Below are 21,175 nucleotides of genomic sequence, written 5' to 3'. Positions count from 1 at the left end.
ATTTCGAGAAAAAAAAATTGAAATCATTCAATTATGAATGAAATAAGTACGTGTTCATACGTTACTTGCCTGTCAGTTCGATGCACACCATAATATCTTCAAAAGCTGCAATCCATAATAATAGATACTTACCATTTCACCGGTGTATAGAACTTCAAAAACCATCGCGACTCCCCGCAGAATTCCGAAGAGTCGATAAAGTAGCTCATAACATACCGGCACCGCGCCAAGCCCGCGCGATCCTGCGCATACGTGTATACCTATACCCATAACACTGCGAGTATACCTATAGATATCCCCACAGCTCTCGAGCTCACACACATCCTATAGCTATCACAATATCGCGCTCAGCTGAGCGAGAGCTGCTCCTCTCTCTCTCTCTCTCTCTCTCTCTCTCTCTTTCTACGCATAGCAGTGAGGTTAGTCAGTGCAGTGCAGTAGTGTGTATACACCTTGCCATACGTCTCAGGATGGCGTCGCCCAGTGAGCTGTCCCTGGAGGAGATCCGAAAGTATCTGCTGGACAACGGCGGCTCTGCTCGTAACCAGGATCTCGTCAAACACTTCAAGAAGTTCCTCACCGACCCGGAAAGCCGAGGTGAGCCTCCCACAACCTTCAAACGTCTCCTCTGTTTTCCGTTACGAGCTTTCCTTTTCCGCGAGATATCATCGTACTAAAGTTCGACGACTCGACTTGTTTTTCAGTGGAGGCCCGCAACAGATTCAAGGAGTACATCAACACTCTGGCGACCATCAAGACCGAGGAGGTATTGTTTTGTTGATCTTGAATTTCCTCGCGTATACAAGTATACACATACCTGCACTTCCGTGCGATGTTGTGTATAGAGAGAGAGAGAGAGAGAGAGAGAGAGAGAGACAGAGAGAAAGAGAGAGACGGAGCGACTTGTTGCATGCGACAGTTGTGTGCGCGACGTTGCCGCACTTGATTATCATTCTGACGAGTGTCGAAATTGGCACCGGTTTATTATTTATAATCCGCTTAGATATGCCACTTTGACGGATCGTCATGTTTTGGATCGTGGTTTACAGCGCCTACGGCGTCGTAAGTTTTTAGGTTATGCATTGGAGAGATCGGGAGTTTCTACTGCTCGCGCGATGTGTACTGCATTATTGGTCTGATTCATATCGAGTTCATAATAGAATTAATAAGTAGGTCGTTTTTTGCAAGAGACAGAGCGCTGTCAGCGGTTTGCAGGGGTTCGTTAATTTATAGTTTTTTTCTCTAATTAGTGATCTGGATTGAGTTTAAGTGATGTTGTGTTTGCTTAATGTGATATTTCTTTACATTTACAAATAGAAATTAATCTGCTATTGAAATGATTTTAAAATCTCTCATTTATTATTTTTCAGCAAATGACATAGTCATTGTGATATTTGCTTCATAATAAACTAAATCGAATTACGTGAAATTGAATGAGATTTTCAAATTTACGGTGGCTATTATTCTGTTTACAGGGAGAAAAGTATCTTGTGCTAAAGAAGAAGTTTCGTCAACAAAATCTAGATCTGTCTTCACCTACGCTAAGTTTCTCAGGATTTCCTACATCTCCGATATCCACACCTAATCTGAGCACCCCTACATCTCCTTTACGCGAACCTCCTCCGTACAGACCTCCACCAGTGGCACCTCTTAGTCCCATAAGTAACACTTCTTCACCGGTCAGACGATATACTCAAGATCCTCCTGTGGGTCTACCTCTCAGTTTACCAGTGGAACCTCCAGTCGGCCTGCCTATTGGTATACCACAGAAACCTCCTATCGGCCTGCCTATTGGTGTACCTTATAATGAACCAGTCTTTGAAGACAATGTGTCTACCAGTGCATCAAGACTGCCCAAAAGGGAGATGGCAACGAGTAGTCCTGTTGCATCACCACCAGTGCCACCTAGACGTAAGAGTCAGGATAAAATCAAACTTGCGAATAAGGAAAACCAAAGTACAGATGAACAAACACCTAAAAAAGGAAGGAGTGGATCTGAATCGATTAAGGTCAGTGAACTTATACTATATTTTCATTAGAATTTAATGAAAGATATACTCGATTACTGTTAACATAACTTAAAAATAAGTTATGCAGTTTATTCTTCTGGTGTCTTTCATTAAATGTGCATCCGCTATTAGTAGAAATGTAGAAAAGGCACTTGTAGTGAAGTAGTTCACAGGATTTATGGATTGACAGTTTAATCAGCACGTTAATTAATTGTAGGAATTGCACTTTGGTATGGCTTTGTAGTTTGATACGTGTAGTATCCAGCACGTTTGATGTTTTTGGGCTTTCTTCTTGCACTTGCAGTGATCTTCTGAGTTTGCACTTGACATATTTTCTCACATGAATGATTGTGGTTGTTCACCTTCCGCATCAAACATGAGATGGCTTAATCGATGTGCCAACAAATTTTTCAACAATCATTCATCATCGATGATCTTGATACTAATAATAATGCTAAAGTCTTCAACCGATAACTAATATCAATCATCCTTATCACTTATCCTAGCACCAAATATTACAAAACCTTTTTACTCAACATGAACTCCAACTTTCAATTAAAATTTTTCTCAAGTCACTGCAACTTATTGATTTTACAAAATTTAGTTTCTTTCAAATTGTGACGAATCAGTTATTATTAGAACAGACGCGTGCTCATACTGATATTAACTGATAAGAATTGATAACCCACGAATTAATTGACTGAATTAACTTTGCAATGAAATAAAATGGAGCTTTATATTTAAATTAAAACTTATAACTCAATCCACACTATGTTTATAAAAAAAAAACGAAAAAACATTTTGACACATCGATTAAAGTCGCGAAAAAGCGCCAACGTCAAGCTCAGCGCAATCAATCCTTATCTCTCGCACTTCTCGCCTAATAGCGGTAACTGGCCTTATCGCTCTCGCACACCTCACTCACTGTTTTTTCAATACTCGACTCCGCTCGCTCTAACATAAGGTACGTACTCACTTCGCACGTCTCTGTCATAACAACAAAAGTCTTCGCGTGTCTCTCTCACTGTCTCCTCTGGTGACTGACAACTGCTGCACGCACGGGTTTTGGTGACTGACTTTTCTCGTGTGTCTCTTTATCCCCATCGGAAGTGAATTTAACAACGAGTGAAATCGAAATAATGCAGGAGGACGATCAGGCTACGCCGACGTCGAATCAGCTGACACCAGCCGAGCAGCTGAGTGTGCGCGAGAGAATGCAGCGCTTCAACCGGATGGCCAGTGAGACCGATCTTCCCGCGAGGCCTAACGCCTCGATACCGTCGGTTAAAAAACGCACCGATAAGGTAATGTGACATATTTATTCGTTGTCGAATTTTGCCGATGACTGCGGCTTATTGCACGGATGAGCTCGTTCGACGTTATAGATTAGATTAGAGTTTGTACGAGAACCAATAGAGTGTTAGTGATGCACGTGTCGAGGTTTAGTTGCATTTTTGAAAGCTTGCGATGTCTGGCTTTCTTAGATAGATGTGCACTTCGATTTTTGGTTGTGCTGAAAATAGCGATTCGTTTAGCACTGGACTGTACAGAGAACAATGTTATTTAACTAATGTTATATACTCTTGATAAACTCTTCCAACAAAAAGTCTTTATACTTGAAAGCAGTACGAGATACTGGATTGCAACGAAGCCAATATGCGTTAACAAATTACCAAGATTGAATATATACATTTCCGTCTTCAAAGTCCATTAATAGACTTCCCAAAAGACGACCCGAAACTCTCGGGAACTTCAGCACGTCAGAGACAAAGGGGTCAAAGCTTGGTAACAGGATATACAGCGAAACCTCTCTCGAGATGCAACATGTAAGGTCGGCCATTCATCGTGAATACGAAATTCACGATCTACCAAGAATCACCGCAGCAACGTAATAGCTTCTTCCGCTGCAGCGGGTCCACGTGACTTTTTGCGATTCTTCTTTCCTCGTCCCTTTTGGCGCCGTTAAATATATTGGAATGTACAGCTGGTTCTCGTGTGGAATACAGGGATGTCGTCGTAAATCATAATTAGTTGACACTGGGCAGAAGGGTTATTAGCAGTAGGGTAAATGTACTGTTGTGGATGGCTTCATTGTCTGAAATCAGCGTTGCGTAGTTTAGTTCTATTACATTATTATTAAGATTAAACAATGAGCATATAAAATTTAACAGTTTTACGTTAGAACACAACACCTCACCCATAAAGTCTCAACATAAGCACATACTTTCGTTTTAAAACGCAGCCGACTTCCGGACACCGAGCCAAACTTTTCTCAGCCAAGCGAGCAGAAAACTTAATCTCGCGCGAGCAGCTGGCAAAACGGGCGCGAGCATTAATTTCAAGGAAGAGGCGAGTTGCAACCGCCTTCATAATTCGACACTGCGCGCATCTCTCTCTCTCTCTCTCTCTCTCTCTCTCTCTCTCTCTCTCTCTCTCTCTCTCTCTCTCTCACTCTCTTGTGGCAAGTGCTGCCGCTAATTAGGATCACGCATGTTCTACCCCGGGGCGAAAATGTTACGCGAAAGTCGGCGTAAAGGGGCAGAGTTCGTGCAACAGTGTGTAGCGCGTTGTGTGCGGATATTATACATTGGATATTATAATGATAAAATCGCGATGGTGTGTACGAGCTTGAATGGAAAGCAGCAAAAATATGTTGACGATTTTGCGGGTATTTTGTGTTTTTGTTCGCTGTCGAGGAAGAATGTAATGCGGTGTAATGTACGTCACGGATTTGTTTATCAAAATGTGTATACATTCGTGTTTCTGTATCTTCATTGTTCGCTGTAAAATTAAAAAATTCATAATCCAAAGCAACCTTTCACATTACAATTTTCATACAATACCTCTTGGAAAATTTCTCCGCATCGACCTCTCACAGCTCGTTCTCTCCGCGTCGTCCCGCGTCGAACTTGGGCAAACTGAGCCATGTCCCAGGACTGGCTCGAAAGATCGTCGAATTTCTTGTCGGAAGCTCGTCGAAGACTCTCGCGGCGGCTGATCTCCAACTCTCGGTCTTCGACATCGCGGCAGCGGCAGCCGGAATTTCGTCTGGTTCCGCATACATTAGACGAAGCCGAAACTTAGGCTCGCGTTTGCTCGTCGCTTCGAAGTTTGCGCTCGGAGACGCGCGGAATATCAGTTCAAAGTGAAGAAGAAGAGGCGCTGCCTCCCCCCTCCTACCGGGGCTGGGTGTAAACCGCGCAAAGTAATCTTACAGAATGTATATGCAAAGGAGGGTTTTGTCGGCTGGAAGGAGAGGACGAGGCGCTTTGGCAAAGGGGCCGCAGCTTGCACGATCCTTCCGCCGACAAGATCCGACAAGGCCCTATATACTCGCAAGCTCGACGCGCTGCTGCTACTGTATAGCAAGTTGAGCTTCTGTATATAGGTAAGCGTTCGGTACCGCGGTTGTAGGGTGGTATGCTGAGGCGTTTAATGTGTGTATGTGGGGGTGAATGGGAAAGCAGATGTGGAAATCGTGGATGGTTGTGGTGAAAAAACTATTGTCATTCTGTCACACTTTTGCAACGATCAGGTTCGCTCCATTCTCGTGCATTGTTGTTAAATACTCTCGAACACCGTGTGCATAATAGGTTACACAGCCGGTAACGTTCTACGCAATCGACCATACGTAACAACAACAACAACAGTAGCAGCGACTCCTTTCTTCCATCGACCGCTACACGAAAAGAAGGATTTTAAAAAATCGGCGAATAACCCGTGTACCAATTACTTAATTATGGCAATTAAAACTCGCCAAACTCGCCACACGTAATAAACAAGCTCGCGACTAGTAATGGCACAGACAAACCCGCGTGCGCTATCTCCAGACCACATCTTCAATTGCACCATTTACCGTTTCGTCGGGATAAAAAATATACTGCACACATGCCTATAAAGCCAATCGGCTGCTCCCGATTTAGTCGCGTGTGTGTGTACGTGTACGCGAGTGTGTATACGACCTAAACTCCACAGGACCACTTCTCTTTATCTCCAGAGTCTAATCTACTTTCGCCTCTGGCTCGCGCGCGCTCGCGAAAGAGAGAGAGAGAGAGAGAGAGAGAGAGAGAGAGACGCTCCCAGCAGCCGATTTCTATTTTTCATCCCAGCGGGGCAAACCGCCTGCGACGGGATATCATTGTTTATAGAAGAAATATTTCGGTCGTTAATCAGAGTCACGCTCGCGCACGAGCTGCGGTATTATAGGGGGGCACTTGCCGGTAAGTAGTGGCGTATGGTATAAGTGAAGTTGCTGCTGTTTTATGGGCTGCGTTATTAGCGAGGCGCGATGTCCGCTGCGTGCGGTTGTCTTGGTTAAGAGTGACGGTACCGGAATGACAAAAGAGGGAACAGCCGATCCGTGGTGGCTTTATGGGTGTGCTGGGTTGCTTGCGTACTATGTCTGATCAAGAATGTTTATTTTTTATATACTAGCACAAAACGTTCCAAATTTTGGTAAACAAACAGAGTTTTATCAGTTAATAAATGAGATTGTCCAGCCGAGGGCAGAATGACGAAGAACAATTCTTCCTCAAATAAAGTCAAACAAACACCCGCAGATGCAGCAACAGCTCTCCTATATACACTGCAGTTTGGCAGATAAATAGATAGTCGGCAAAGCGTACACGTGACCCCACCTCTCGCGGCGTGCAGTCGCGCCGACGACTAAATGCGCGGCTCAGAGGGAGAGAGAGAGTAAAGTAAAGACCTCTCGCATACGCGTCGTACTGTTATTTTAATTAGGATACTTTGTTCGCGCAGGATGTCTAGGCCGAGATAAGATTTATCTTGTCCCGCTTTTATAGGAAACTATATGCAGTGTAACAAGACGACGGTAGCGAGCCGTGGCGCCCCGTGTGTTACGTCTGTGTGGGAGAGCCGCGACGGCTCCTCTCTGAATGAAAAAAAACTAAGCGCCTCTTGATGAAATTCGCTTTGCGTAATTAAATAATGCAGTCGGGGGCGAGTGTAGTAGTGCACCGGACGGAGCAGTGCGTTTTGTTCTCTAGCGTCGGGATCTTTGTAATGAATTAATTATCATTAGGTTTTTATACGTTGTGTACTTGCTGTCTGTGTGTGTATTTTATTAATTCGTTCCGAGTCGTTAATTAGATATGCGATGCTTTTTGCGGTCTGATTTTTGCAAATTCAATTTTTCGGTTATTGGAATAAAATATTGTTATATGTAGATAACCATCCGACACCTCATTGAAAGAAAAGCACTTGAGACCGTATAATAAATAGATTTTATAGCACAGTGTGGCTAAAATCCGCTGTTAAGTCACGCCTATCTGTGACTAAAGTAGTCCTTTTTTGCACCGTGTTTATCACACTCGCTATGCTCGTGCGCTAACCTCACGGTGTAAATGACTACTTTAGCACGAGTAGGCGAGACTTGCGGATTTTAGCAGTATGTGCTATAAAATTTTATACGATACTCTTGACTTAAATGGTTCAGTTTTACACGGCGCTTAGCGCCCTCGCTACGCTCGGGTGCTAACTGCGCCGTGTAACAAAGTACCATTTAAGTCACACGTATCGTAATACACTATTTCAACGCAAACAGACTTGACGTTTCCTATAATGAGAAATCATCTTCGAGCAATAGCATCGAGCCCTATAACTCATAAAAACCGCGGGTATATGAACAAATTAAGAAAAGCAATTACAGCAGAGAATATCGCGTCTCACACGCGGAAAGAACCTACTTAAAAATCCATAAATTAATTCACCCCCTATATAAAAGATCGCGATTTATTACACTTAAAATTAAACTCCCAGATATAACAAACCCACAAGGCACACGCACATACACACACACACACACACACACACATTCACACATTCACACACCGGAAGAAGATACCGATCTCGCCGCGCGAAAATTTCCTTGACGAAGCTTTTTGCATGCTAACGAGCTTCTTAGATATCAAACGCAAAAAAAAATTGCCTCCCGACGTCAATACCTCCGCGGATAGAGAGGAAATTAGCCCTAATCATCCCGGCAGCGAAAACGACGGGAATAATAGCCATGTGCAGCATGAAAATATAATAATAATATAGCGTAAGAGAGAAAATAAGGTGGAAAGCGCCTTCGCACATAACAAGCCGGGAGGCTCCGTTTATCCCATTATGCGCGTATCACATTATCATTCGAATTGTCGTCGTTAGAAGCTTCTGCGCGCGCGCGAATTTAAAATTGTTTGCTCGGCGCGTCATGCTCGTAAAGCAGACCGAGCGAATTTATGCTTTCGCCGGGGATTTTTTTTTTTTTACAGAATGCAGTTTTGTCGACGGCGCGCTCGGTTTTCTCAATTGTGTAATATTATACGCGCACGAGGTTTGACGATGTTTATGGGGCGTCGTGATGGAGGTGTCCTGCGCTTGCGTTGGCTTGTTAAAAATGATGCGAGCTCTAATTAATTGTTTGTTAACTTGCTAATTGATGCTAATTCCGCGAGCTGGAGAACATTTTTCATTCGGCCTATGTGTGAGAGAACGAGCTTGTTTACCTTACCGAGTCTTTATCGTACACAAATAAAGAGATTCGGCGCGTTTCGTTACAGGGAAAATATTATAAGATCCTCGTAATTGATTATTGTTATTCTTATAATGCATAAATTAACGTCGAGCGTTCATCTAGATAAGCGATCGCAGGGATCGCGTTCATAAATTTATAAACAATCTATCATCGTTACGTTCGCATTACTCACCAACGACGTCGCAACGAGAATAAATCTTTCTCTCGCAATCGGCGTCCCATACACGAAAATTTCTCCATCACACACCGAAAGATCCTATTTATCATTGCATTAATCAGATAAGCCGACTAATCGATGCCCAACACGATCGCTTTGAGCAATCAACGTCGAGCGCAAGGTTCGTTCTCTAAAAGAAAAAAAAAGAAGGTATACACATACACGTACACACGCGACATGTTATCTCTCTCTCTCTCTCTCTCTCTCTCTCTCGGACGATGATTCCCCGTGGCGCGTCTCGCGCGCTCTCGTCAGATGACTGACTGATCGTCAGTTCGAGCTGACAGTCGAAAAGACGCGTCATTTCTGGACCCGATCGACACGTGGGATCGTTATTTCTGCTCCGCCCTGTGCCGCGTCACTCGTGTATACACCTCGCGCAAAGACCTGATGCGCTTACGGAACTTTCACGTCTGTACGTGCTATCGATAAGGATTTTCGAAATGTTTCTCTCTCTCTCTCTCTCTCTCTCTCTCTCTCTCTCTCTCTCTCTCTCTCTCTCTCTCTCTCTCTCTCTCTCTCTCTCCGCTTGGATGTCATGACGCGAAAATATGATTGATTCGATTCCAGTCGCGTGTGTAAAAGCGTTCGCGAATCCGTACGGGATGAATAATGATCGGTAACGGAAATCGTGAAGTCACCGATCGTGATTAGCAATTACTGTAAATTAATTATACGGCCTGTGGCGAGAGCGCAGTCACACAATAGATATCCCCTCTCCTGAAAACTAATTAACTCCTCGGGCGTGTATGAAGCGCAAAAGAAAGAAAACGTGTCAATCGGCCGATCGCCGGCGATTCTTATAATTCAAATTAAAAGGGTATACTCAGCCACGTGCGCGCGAGTAGTCCGAAAAGAAAGAACACAGAGAAGAAGGAGAAGCGAAATCACTTTGCTGAAAAAGGGAGATTAATAAGACGAGATTACATTAGCCGAGAGAGAGAGAGAGAGAGAGAGAGAGAGAGAGAGAGAGAGAAAGACGATGCGATCTCCCGAGTATAAAGACTCTCCTCGCACATCTCTCCGCGCTGCAGCCGCGAGCGTATACAGGGGCGATCCGTCGCCGCCGAGCCGAATAGATCGGCGGAGACAGGGCCGGACGTTCTTACACGACATTAGCCGCAGATGAGGATCGATAGTGTCTCCGATCGTGAAATGCAAAGCTGGGCGTGGATACTCTCCCGCTCTCTCGGGTCGAAGTGATCGACCGGAGCGATAAAATCCTCCAGCAGCGCCGCGATTGAGCGACGCGCGCAAGCGAGCGATCGGCATTCCACCGCGTGCGGCGCGTTCAACTTAAATCGAATTACTCCTAATTTGTCATTGCGGCCGATTCGATTCTTATCGACTCGTGTGCTCTCGTTTCGATTGTTTCCTGGGCGCGCGCTCTGGTGAGATATGTTTAGGGACGGTGTAAGGTCGTGGGGACGATTGACAGGTGGCGCGAAAACCGGTTGATATGAACTCTTTCTCTACTATCGTTGATTAATATTCGATCTTCTATATTGGTTGTTTAAGAAACGAACATACCCGATAATTCTCGATAATACATGCATCTTGCCGTTCCCGAAAGAAATTCCTGTACGGGCTCGATTTGTTCCTTCCAATATAATATAACAACCGAGCGAGCGGATATCAGCGCGGCGAGTATAAAGATTAACATATTCGCCGGGCATAAATCCTCCATCTTCGAATATTCCTCTGACCGAGTATAATTTTATTCTCCTGCGCATATCTCAGCGGCAGCAGGAGCGTCTTAAACTCCCTTGCCCTTTCTCTTATTTCTCGTTCGCGTCCTTGCGAACTCGATCCGGTTGGGATCGCGCCCGCGCGAAATGATCTTCCGTTAAACTGCCTCCTTCCTTCTCGTGCGCGGCTACAAAGCCTCCTCTCCATCTATATATCTATCTATTTATCTGCGGCTGGCTACGGCCGTTGCTTTATGCCCCGAGAGAGAGGGAGGGAGGGAGAGTCGCTCGCGCGACGCCGAGGTAAGAATCGGGTCTTATCAGCGATCTGAGTCGCGCAGTGAGCGGCTATTTGTATTCATAAGTCCGCGGGAGGCCGGCGCTCGGTTCTCTTATTCTCTCTCGTTCCTTTGCCCTGGGCCCACTTTACAGTGTATATATCCGCTGCTGAACTGCTTCTGCTGCACCTCTTCGTATTCCTCTCCCTCCACTGGCTCCCTTGGGATGACTTTTTGAAAAGTAAAAAGAAACGGAGCTTGGCGAGAAAGGCGCCTCACGTCATTTGCGCTCGTCCCTCTGTGTGTGTATGAGTGCGTAATCTCTCGTATATTGCTTTGCCGGAGATCGGCCGTTTTGTTAAAGTTGATTGGTTTTGTTAATTGATTGTCGGGCTTAAGCCGCCGAGGCATTGTTTCAAGGATGAAATTTTTAGCAACGGCCTGAACGCGCGTGTCGCAATGCGTTATATGAAAACCGATGCGTAGATTTATTAACAAAGGAAACACGCAACAGGAATGCCCAGAGGTATTGAAACAATACACGTCTCGGAGGGGGCACAGGTGATGTGCATTGTCATCAGAAATCCATTTAGCATCATCATCGCTATCGCGATGCTCTGATCTTAGCCAAAGTCGGAGCAGGTCTGTGGAGGCTCGTGCTAGGCTACAAAGTGTCTTACACCTTGTAAAAAACGCTCTCCCGGTTGTTTTGAAACTCGGATTTTCGCATCTTTCCGAACATGATTCCAGCGTGTATTACAACTTTATACACGCGCAGAACGAGATCGATCGGACTTTTCGCCTAATCCGCGTGTTTACTCGACACACGTATATTATCTCAATCAATCCGTCCACTCAATATGATAATTCCGCGCGCGCGCCACCGTTTATCCTTCGACAAAAGCCTCCCACTCGTCCGTCCACCCACATTTCCACCTAGAGACTCCAGACATCGGCGACACGTGTTCGCGGGGATTTCCTGAAGTGTAACAGTATGTAACCCAGCGAGCGGAGTATGCAAATACACGTGTAGCCCGGTACCTTTTGCCAGCTCTCTCGCGAGTAGTCGTCCATACTGCTACAGACCCCGAGAGAGAGAGAGAGAGAGAGAGAGAGAGAAGGAGAGAGCAGCAGCGCGAAGAATGCGACCAGTCATCGGGTTATTTAATTTTTCGTGGTCACCACCCGCGGCGCCTGTTTGCTCAGGCCTGCTGTGAGCACAAATTACCTCGCGACGAGCTGCTAGCGCTATCTCACGCGCCAGCGACGAAACGAACGGAGACAGCTCGCTCGCGAGTGCTCCAGCTCTCCTCCTCGTCCTTCCTGGTTCTGCTGTTCTTGTTGGCCCTGCTGCTGCCGTTCGGTGGATGAGATTTTTCTATACGCTTCGGAGTGCGTAGGACGGCACCGAATTGCATTACGAGGAGTTCGGATTGGCGTGACATTAATCGGAGCAGGATACGACTATATCTGCTCGAACTTCTGTGTAATTGGAATACGGTTGTGTCGTATCACTCAGTTTCGTCAAAACTACGGTCCAATCGTCATATCGCCTGAGCCCGTATCAAGGTTTCACGCTCCCTCTCTGTGCAGTCTCTCCGCAACCGAGCGACATCGAGCTCTCACCTAATAACCGCATCAGTCCCTGCAGCCAGGCACACGTTGCGCATTCGCAGATAGACGTCCCTTCGTTGTCTTTGTCGTGAGTTGATCTAGCGCACACACACCTCGAGCTCGCACGAACAAGGAGCCACGCGCTCGTGCGCTATCTATATGCTAATCCATTGAGATGGTACCCACAGATTACAGGGCGGAATCAGCCCGGGAAGCGCTATATACGCGATGCGATGCAGTTGGGGGTATATATCGGGGCTCGGCCAGCCAGCCGCGGCAGCGCACGGCTCACGCCTTTATCCCACCTTATACGCGCGTAAGCCGTAAGAGATTCACTCTCTCTCTCTCTCTCTCTCTCTCTCTCTCTCTCTCTCTCTCTCTCTCTCTCTCTCTCTCTCTCTCTCCACATCAGCGCTACGGGGATCGTCGGGAGCCGGTGCACACAAGCCTATATACGCTCACCTGATGCGGGGAAGGATGATGACTAGGAGAGAGGATTATGAATAGGCGCGCACGCGTGGCTACGGCGATTCTGGATCCGTGGATGGAGGCGAATGGCAGTGATGTGGAGTGGAATATGTTCGCCGCGATTATGGGCTGTAGAGTTTACGGGGAACAATGATATTTTTGAATCGATCGACACCTGTCCGCGAGTAACTTTTAATCGTTATCCCCCGCAATTATTGCACTCTATCGATCGATCGATCGGCAAAACTGAGCATTCATCGTCCGCGAGCGCGAAAGTAGATCCAAGAGCGTGTACATCGTGTAGAATCTCAAATCAATTTGTAATTATTAGACGGACATTACGACTAACATGTATAGAACGTTGTAAGATCACCCGGCTGTCCGAGTCGCTGTTGTTGTCGTTGTTTCACGACGTCACTGCGCTCGTTAGCAAAAAGGTAAACGAACAAAATTTCAAACACCTACGCGCCTTGATCCATCCATCCATCCCCGATGTCTCATACATAACACGAGGACCAGTTCTCGCTCTCCGCGGCCTCGATCGGTTCTCACGCGTGACTCGGCACAACTTGGCTTGCTCTCTCGCCGTGTTAATAACGTTAAGAAGGATGTGATAAACTTTCCGTTGCACGCGGGGCCATGAAGGAATTTAATGGATCATTCGGAAAAAGAATCTTTCATGAAGTATTAGCAAGCCTTTGAAATCGAATGAAAACGACTCCATCGAGCAACGCGATCGTACAATACACATTTACACACATCAGCGAATATCGTACAGCAGTATGGTATAGCCACTGCGTACATATCGCCCCGACAAAAGCCGGTCGCCGCAAACAAAAGAAGATCCCGCGAACGAGGATCGGATAACAAGAATCAGCCCGCGAACAGCCATAACCCACCTGGCTCGACTACTCCTCCACCTCCTCTCTCTCTCTCTCTCTCTCTCTCTCTCTCGCAAGCGCGTAATATTGGTACACATCTCTGGGAAAATTTATTGGCCCCCGGCGCGCGATATGATCGCGCGCCGCGTTCTCTATACCACCGGGGATTCGAGGACAAATACACGCACGCAGAGCGCGACGAATATTCCCGTCGCGTGGGCGTGAGTTGAAAATACGACGCATGAATCATCGTCCGTACTCGAGAGAGAGAGAGAGAGAGAGAGAGAGAGAGAGAGAGAGAGAGAGAGTTGGCTGTATAATACGCTGGACTAATAATCCAGCCGATCGCTAATTTATCCGGTTTTCGCCTTTATTCGAGAGAGCGACGTCCGTTGTTGTAGGACGTTGGGCGGAGAGCGTGTTCAATTTAAAGGTGGCGCCTTTTTTACGACGATCAGAGCCGACATGAATCGCGCGTGTTATACACGCGTTCGATAGAGCTGAATGGGAATTGATTTTTCGTCTCGGACTGATGATTGGAAGGTTGCTTTCTTCCTTCGCGTGTGTGTACGATGATTTCGCATTACCGACTCTCTATTTAGATTTCACCCCTGCCGTGTACCCGTAGCGAAGCTCGTCGCTCAAAAGCACACTCCCACCGCGTTTTTTCTACGCAAGATCGTCGCCCGCGCGTACACACAGAGTGTACGTATAACATCAGCGAGAGCTTTGCGCCACACAGGGCCGCTTCGACTGCAATCAATTACGTCAAAGCTAATGAGCCTCTCGCTGGCTGGCTGGGAGTCTTGCGTTAGAAGTGTTTTACTGCTCCCATTCTAATTATGGTAATATAAAGCGTCGATTCGGGCCTGTGCAGCCTGCCGCTACTGCCGCGGGATTGGTTAGGTAGGCGCATCATGATAGTGATGGTCGGAGCTGGAGGCGTCGCCGAACCGAACGCTGAATCACCCGGCGAGAGTTTTCCTGTCAGCGCCAGTAGCTGCGCGCTAGGCGAAGGCCCAACTGCGCGCGGGAATTGCCTCGCGGCGGCGGCGCAGCCTGCTCTCTCTCTCTCTCTCTCTCTCTCTCCCTCTCGCGAAATGAATGCACGAACGCCCATTAAGGGAATAAATCAGGGCTAACGTTATCCGCAGAATCGCATAATCGATCTCGCGCGGGCGCGCAAGCTAGCGAGCTGCGCTAAATTCTAGCTCTCCCTTCGCCGCTGCTGCTGCTCTGCTTGCTGCAGCGCTCGTGAGTCTCCGCCCACGCTTTCTAATTAATTGAAAAAAGTCGGGCTTTGAAAATTGCTGGGGTATACGTTAATTCGCGTAGCAAAATATATTGGAGTGAGATTCTAATGCGTTCCTGCTCTATAACCTTCTGATAACAAGCACCTTTCATAAATTCGCATTAGATCCGACAACTTTATCTCGTAGTCCGAAAACTTCCACGCGAACCAAACATCGAAATTATCCGCAAAGCCATTTTCCCCATTTCTAACCGTCTCTCGCTCTTCCAATATCGCAGAGGCGAGAAGCAACCCAAGCGAGTGTAATTCCCACGCTCGCCGCCATCCCTATCTTCTTTTCCGCCGCGCCAACATCAGCACCACCACCAAAAGACGCATAAATCCTCGTGCTATCCGGGACCAGCGGCGCTTGCTTCGCGCTAATATCATCCCGGCGCATATACATGCCTCTCTCTCTCTCGGCTTCATCCGCGTTACACGCATGCACCGCATCGTCCAGCGGCGGCACTTGGTTGCGGCTCGCCGCGAAAATGTTCGGTTAACGTTCGGGGCTTATATCGAGGGAGTATGGCTGAGAGAGAGAGAGAGAGAGAGAGAGAGAGAGAGAGAGAGGACTCTCTTCTCTATACGGCTTGTTCCGCCAACGTGGTGTAGAGTGAGAGAGAGAGGAAGAGGGGGTAGAGACCCCCGAGGCCATAATAAAGCTAATTCCGCGGCGAAGCTCTCGAGGCGGCCTCGTGTGCCGCCGCGAACATGTTTTGCCTCTCGTACATCCCCCGCCGGCGTCATATCGCCCGAACGCGTACAACGCGCCGCCGCCCCGTCGACGCTCTATGAAAATAGCCGGACGTATTATGCGTTATACTTTGTATATGCAGAGATGCATGCGTGTATGCTTGGACTTTCTTTGGTGCAACACCCTCGTCTCGGTGATTGAGAGTGTTATGATATGCTCTCGGTGAATTTTTTACGAGGCGAGTTGTGTTCTGTTATACCATCCGGGTTTGTGAATTGATTTTGCAGATATGTTCGATGCTGATTAGCCTGATGGGGGGTGGGGGGTTATGATGTTCCGTGGTCTTGTCCAGAGACTTTTTGGACTTGTTACATGAACCTGTCGGGCTTTTTCTGGGCCTTGGTGTAGGTCGTGTAGGATGAGGTATCATTCGCGCTTGTTTGGAAGAATCACGTGCGTAAAATCTCAGGTATTCGAATGTTGATTATGCGTGAAATACCTCGTGGAAGAAATTTTGATAATTAAAATTTGATTGTGGGTCAGTGTACATCATTCTAATTAGCACACCGAATTTAATGTTGATTTCTTGATCGACGCCCACAGTGTTCCGACCAACACGAAGCGCGAGGAAAGAAGATTGACACAGAACGAAATGGATGAAGGTGTTTCTGCATAAAAACGTTACATCAGCCCGTGGTCGATCAAACTTCGATCATCTTATTTTGCATCGAGCGAAGCCTGAGCGATCGATCGATTCTACCCCGACGATATTATTCGAGTCACTGATTCGACTCTACGACGAGGCTCTTTATTAATTGGAACACACCACTCACATCTTGTCAAATAAGGCCCTACAAAATCATCATTTAGACCCTTTCGATCTTCCATATCTCAACAGACAATCGATCAAGAGAGTAAAACAATTGCATACGTCCTCTTCTGAAACTCGTTACTTAACAGGAAGAAGCGAGTTCGCGGGATTCGAACGGAAGAGAGTCGAATCAGCCAGTCAGCGTAGCCTCGCGCGAGCGCAAACATAATGGCGCCCTTATCAGATAAGCTTATAAGAAGAAAGGCGTGGTGGTGGTGGTGCTGCTGGTAGTAGTAGTAGTCGTAGTAGAGGAAGAGCAGAGTTAATCGTAATGGCATCGCAGCCTGCTGTATCTCTCTTTCTCCACCTTAAAAGTGTCTTCGCGAGAGAGGGAGAATGACACGCAGAAGCGAGAGGCGAGATTGCGCTCGCTCGGCAGATAAGATTTCAGGAGCGATAACGCGAGTATAAATATTTGAGCGCGAACCTTTTTCGAGGGCCGCGCTGTAGTGCTCGAGCAATGGATCGGATAAGACCGACGCGATTTTTGACTTTTTAACTTTTGTGGATTCAGGAATCGTTATCTCCTCCAAGTGCGTGGGCGAGATTTCATTTATACTTTTAACCATGAATTTTCATTCAGTGCATGCATATGCTTCCCAATAATAAAACTCGCAAAGAAAAAAGGATCCCTCACAAAGGCCGAGCGGAACAATAAGAGCGATACAGGGCCAATTTCGAGCGCGAGCTTTGGTGTCAGCTCGGTAATTAATATTTTAATTTAGATCATCGCCGGGAATTAATTAATGCACCGGCATCAGCATCGCAATTAAAGCCTATGCGTGCTGATGCTTGAGCGAACGACGCGGCTCTGCGCCGCAGAGGCGCCGCTGCTGGCTTGATCGATCACGCGCCAGGGCAGAAGCTTCCTCTCCTCCCTTATTCTCTCTATCGCCGATCGGAGAGCTTCGAGCCTCGATCGCGCCAAGCCTTAATCGAATCTGGCACGCCACGAAATTTTGCATCGGGCTGGACTGCACCGGACGATTTCGAGGACGTGTGCCTGAGAACGTTGACATCACGCCATGGAGAGTAATTTGTCGTCGGGGGTGAGCGCGATGAAGAAGGATGAGATCGAGTTAGGGATTGCGGTTATTGTGACAATTTTTAAAGCGAAACGTAAGCTAGAATGAATTGAAGCATTAATTTATGGTAGTAGTGATTCAATTGTATTGTTCGATGAAAACAGAGATATAATGGCGAGGTTAAGAGGCGATTATAAATGCCGAGCTCTCGCGTCTTTGTCCCCTTGAAATAATGAAGCACCTAATTCAATGCTTTGCCGTCCGCAAAACTCTCGAATCCATAATGCGTGGAGATCGTTAACTCACACTCTATTCGGGCCATACAGTCATGGGCAAGAACCGACAATTAAACGCACGTATATGGCTGTGGAAGTCAGCAGGAGTATAGCGCAAATACGTTGTTAAATGCGAGATTATGTTCTTGCTGGGACGTGGGCGGAAAAGCTCCTGGTGTGAAACACTTTTATCGGTTTAGCCGAGGGAAAATGCGAAGAACAATTGTACGGCTTTTACTCGGCTTTTATTTTGTCATTTTTTAGAGAAAATTCTACAACTTGTCTGTTAACACATGGCATCATCATCGCGATACACATCAACATTAAGATGTAATCTCAATTTTCACGAAGCTAGCAACACTCAGGACCGTTAATGTACGAAGGAGAAACATTACTCATAAATAATGTCCGAAAATCTCACCCATGCTTACACAACCATTACTATTTTCACATCTGGCTATACAGCATCGATCTGATCCTCGAGTGTGATATCCACAGCGTCAATGACATCACCTGGCCCCGCGATGGGGGGCTCGCCTCGCGCAGGGGTTGTCAATCAGCCCGACGTTCCTCGCGACAATGACGGCTTAGGGGCGAGTAAATATTGATCCTGTGCTGGCCAGCAGCGGGTGGCATCGATTGGATATATCGAATCTCGTCGTTGGACCGAAATAATAAATGATAATGGACCTGAGAAGGAGAGGACGACGCTCTTGGTGCAGAAGTGTGCTGCGCGGAAGACTCTCGTGGCGTGACAAGTGAAAATAGAAACAGTTTAACGGGGATGAGTAGTCGTTTAGCGTCAGACTGGGAATCAGTTAATTTTCTCGACGCGCGAGCGGTCGGTCAACTTTGACGCGTCCAGTTTGTGAACTTTTTACTCTTGTTCGTCGAAGTGTATTTTGCTCTGTCTTATGAGGATTGCAGATTTTATTTTCATTTATTATTAGTAGTGTGTGTACTTATACACCACTTATCACTGACAAAAGACGTTGAAATTCTTGTTGAAAATTGATGTATCTTGTATTATTCTCTTGTAATGCATATTTTATTGTAATGTAATACATTTTCTCCATGTGTAAGGTTGATTAACATTTTTGGTCTGTACTTTGCAGGGAAATGAAGACGATGACAGAGCGTCTGTTGCATCGGTAAGTTCAACATCGTCGTAATTTGTACCTCTTACATCTTCTTTCCTTTATTGAATCCTTCTTTCTGAAATAAAATTCTATATAAATAATTCATTATATGATTTTATAATTGATCGTTCTAAAATGACAGCAATTGATGGATGGAAAATCTCGAGAATGGTTGGTGAGGGCAGCTCAGGGTGACTATCAAGCTTTGGCCAAACTAGCCGCGGAGGAGCCACGTCTCGCCAGAACTAAGGTGAGAATAAATAAATTCTAAAAAAATATATAAGCTAAATTCATAATTAATATCCATCGACCCGCCGTCGCATATTTACTATCACGTGATACAACTCTAAAGCACAACTAATGAAAACGCCCAACCAATCCTCCCGCAAGCAATTACGTCCTACTCGCTATATTTCCGACTGGCTCCGCACAGAGGCCAGGGCAAACTTTTTTTATTCGCCCCTCTGTACACTGCCATGTAGCACACGTACCATTTTTCCGCGCGACCTACGAGTTTGTTTCGCGAAACAGTCGCCGGCGCTTCCATTTTTAATTTCAGTTGGCGTTTGTTCGCAAAGCGATAGACAGAGAGCGAGAGAAAGCTCCCCCTTCAACCGCGGATGTGCGGCTTGTTGGCCGTTTGGGAACGCTCGCTCTCGCTGTTTTTGTAATTAATCGCCGCGACGTTTATCATTCGGTCCTGTGTGTGCAACGCACATTCAATTTTGCGGTATTATCGGGAGAGTGCGAAGTTATTACGCGATAGAGGGTCGGAGCACTTTCGGAGGTAATTAATTAGTAGTGCGAGTCGTTGAAGGAGTTTCGAGGAAGGTACTGCAGATGGACGCGAGCTTTGAATTGTTTATTCGAAATGATTTTTGAAAAGTATGTAGCTTTCGATCATGGACGAACGATTTCGCGTTCTGGGATACGAGCGCATTGCATAATGAGGTCACGCGAGTTTCGAGTGCAAAGTCGGCGGACACGCGAGCGTAGCCGAGCTGTTGGGTAATTTAAATTTTTTCAAATTGCAGTTTTAATCTTCGTGGAGTAAAATAAGTCGAGCAGAATTTTTTTCATTGATAACGTCACCCGGCTTGAATTATGAAGTGTTTTAGCGAGATTTTTTCAGCCAAAATGAGGTGCATAGAAACTATTCATCAAGGTTACTCATTATTTAATCACAAATACAATTTCCCATAAATAATGCAAAATGAAGCGACGAGAATGATTTTTAAAATTATTACGTATTCCGAGTCCAAATGGAGAGCTATACAAGAGACAGGCATAAATGCACGCAGCGAACTTTTCTCGCAGTATAAACCGATGGAAATTCGGTGCGCGCGAGAGCCAGTCGTTTTACGATTCGCTCATGAGACTTTATTGGTTTTCCACGTTGGCAGGCATGCTCCGAAATGGCTTGATGTCGCGATGACAGGCTGTTTGAATATTGAGATTTGTTGAGCCGCTTGATTTACAAGGCCGTAATTGCGATCGTAAAAACGCTCTCGCGGGACGACTCTCTGTATTATGCCTATACGCGCGCGCACATAACGGCGCGTATATTCAATTGACATTCGGAAACAGCGTTTCAATTTTAGCCACCGGTTTAACGTCCCTCCATTAATAATATTTCGTGCGCTGCGTTCAATTCAGCGCTGCAAAAATTGGCCGTGATAAATTTAGCGCAACACGCGTGTCAAAATTTTATTTACGATCCGGAGAGCTAATTTAATGTGATCCGTGTCTGTAAGGCAAACAAAGTTTCGTGGACATTTTTAATACACCGGGGCGTCGACATTTGCACGGGCTAACAGTCCCTCGACGCCGTATACGTGTAATAATTGTAAGCACGATTAATTTTCCAAGCGAAAATTTGTAAAAAGTTTCGTACTCTCGGAAACGTTCGCTTATCCGGAACAATAAGCACAGGCAGTATAGCGGCGTAGCTATATACAGCGACCACACATGTAGCCTCGAAAAGCCCTTCTCTCCATAGCAGAGCAGGCACTGCGACGCTCGCTTGCGATTTATTTATCCCAAATGCGCGCTCCCGAGACGACGACGACTATCCGCATCGCCTGGCGGTATAGAGGGGGTTCGAGCGTTGATTAGGCTGCGGTGTTGATTTAATTACCGAGGGAGTAATTGGCATGCCTACTGGCTGCTCCTTTCGCCCTC

The 21,175-nt window shown here is 46.3% G+C and overlaps 1 protein-coding gene across 8 annotated transcripts in view; it reads left to right on the top strand.

Annotated features, from left to right (window-relative positions):
* The first annotated feature begins 372 nt into the window (after positions 1-372).
* LOC100121368 (ankyrin repeat domain-containing protein SOWAHB) overlaps positions 373-21,175 on the top strand; it is a 110,616-nt gene continuing 89,813 nt past the window's right edge. For 4 of the 8 annotated variants that reach the window (XR_513104.4, XR_513103.4, XM_008218420.4 and 1 more), the window contains exons 1-6: positions 399-597; positions 705-766; positions 1,476-2,009; positions 3,155-3,313; positions 18,971-19,006; positions 19,137-19,244. Coding sequence is in view for 6 of the 8 variants with exons in the window: in XM_008218420.4 (XP_008216642.1) it covers positions 471-597; positions 705-766; positions 1,476-2,009; positions 3,155-3,313; positions 18,971-19,006; positions 19,137-19,244 (1,026 nt within the window). In the remaining 2 variants the exon portion in view is untranslated. Of the gene's footprint in view, positions 598-704; positions 767-867; positions 1,063-1,475; positions 2,010-3,154; positions 3,314-18,970; positions 19,007-19,136; positions 19,245-21,175 lie in introns of those variants that run through there. The other 4 variants (XM_008218413.4, XM_008218440.4, XM_003425040.5 and 1 more) reach the window with 4 other exon arrangements.

The sequence above is a fragment of the Nasonia vitripennis genome, chromosome 1 (assembly GCF_009193385.2).
Source record: "Nasonia vitripennis strain AsymCx chromosome 1, Nvit_psr_1.1, whole genome shotgun sequence".
NCBI classification, from domain to species: domain Eukaryota; kingdom Metazoa; phylum Arthropoda; class Insecta; order Hymenoptera; family Pteromalidae; genus Nasonia; species Nasonia vitripennis.
The sequence above is the reverse complement of the archived record's forward strand: the minus strand, read 5'-3'. Positions and strand labels throughout refer to the sequence as shown.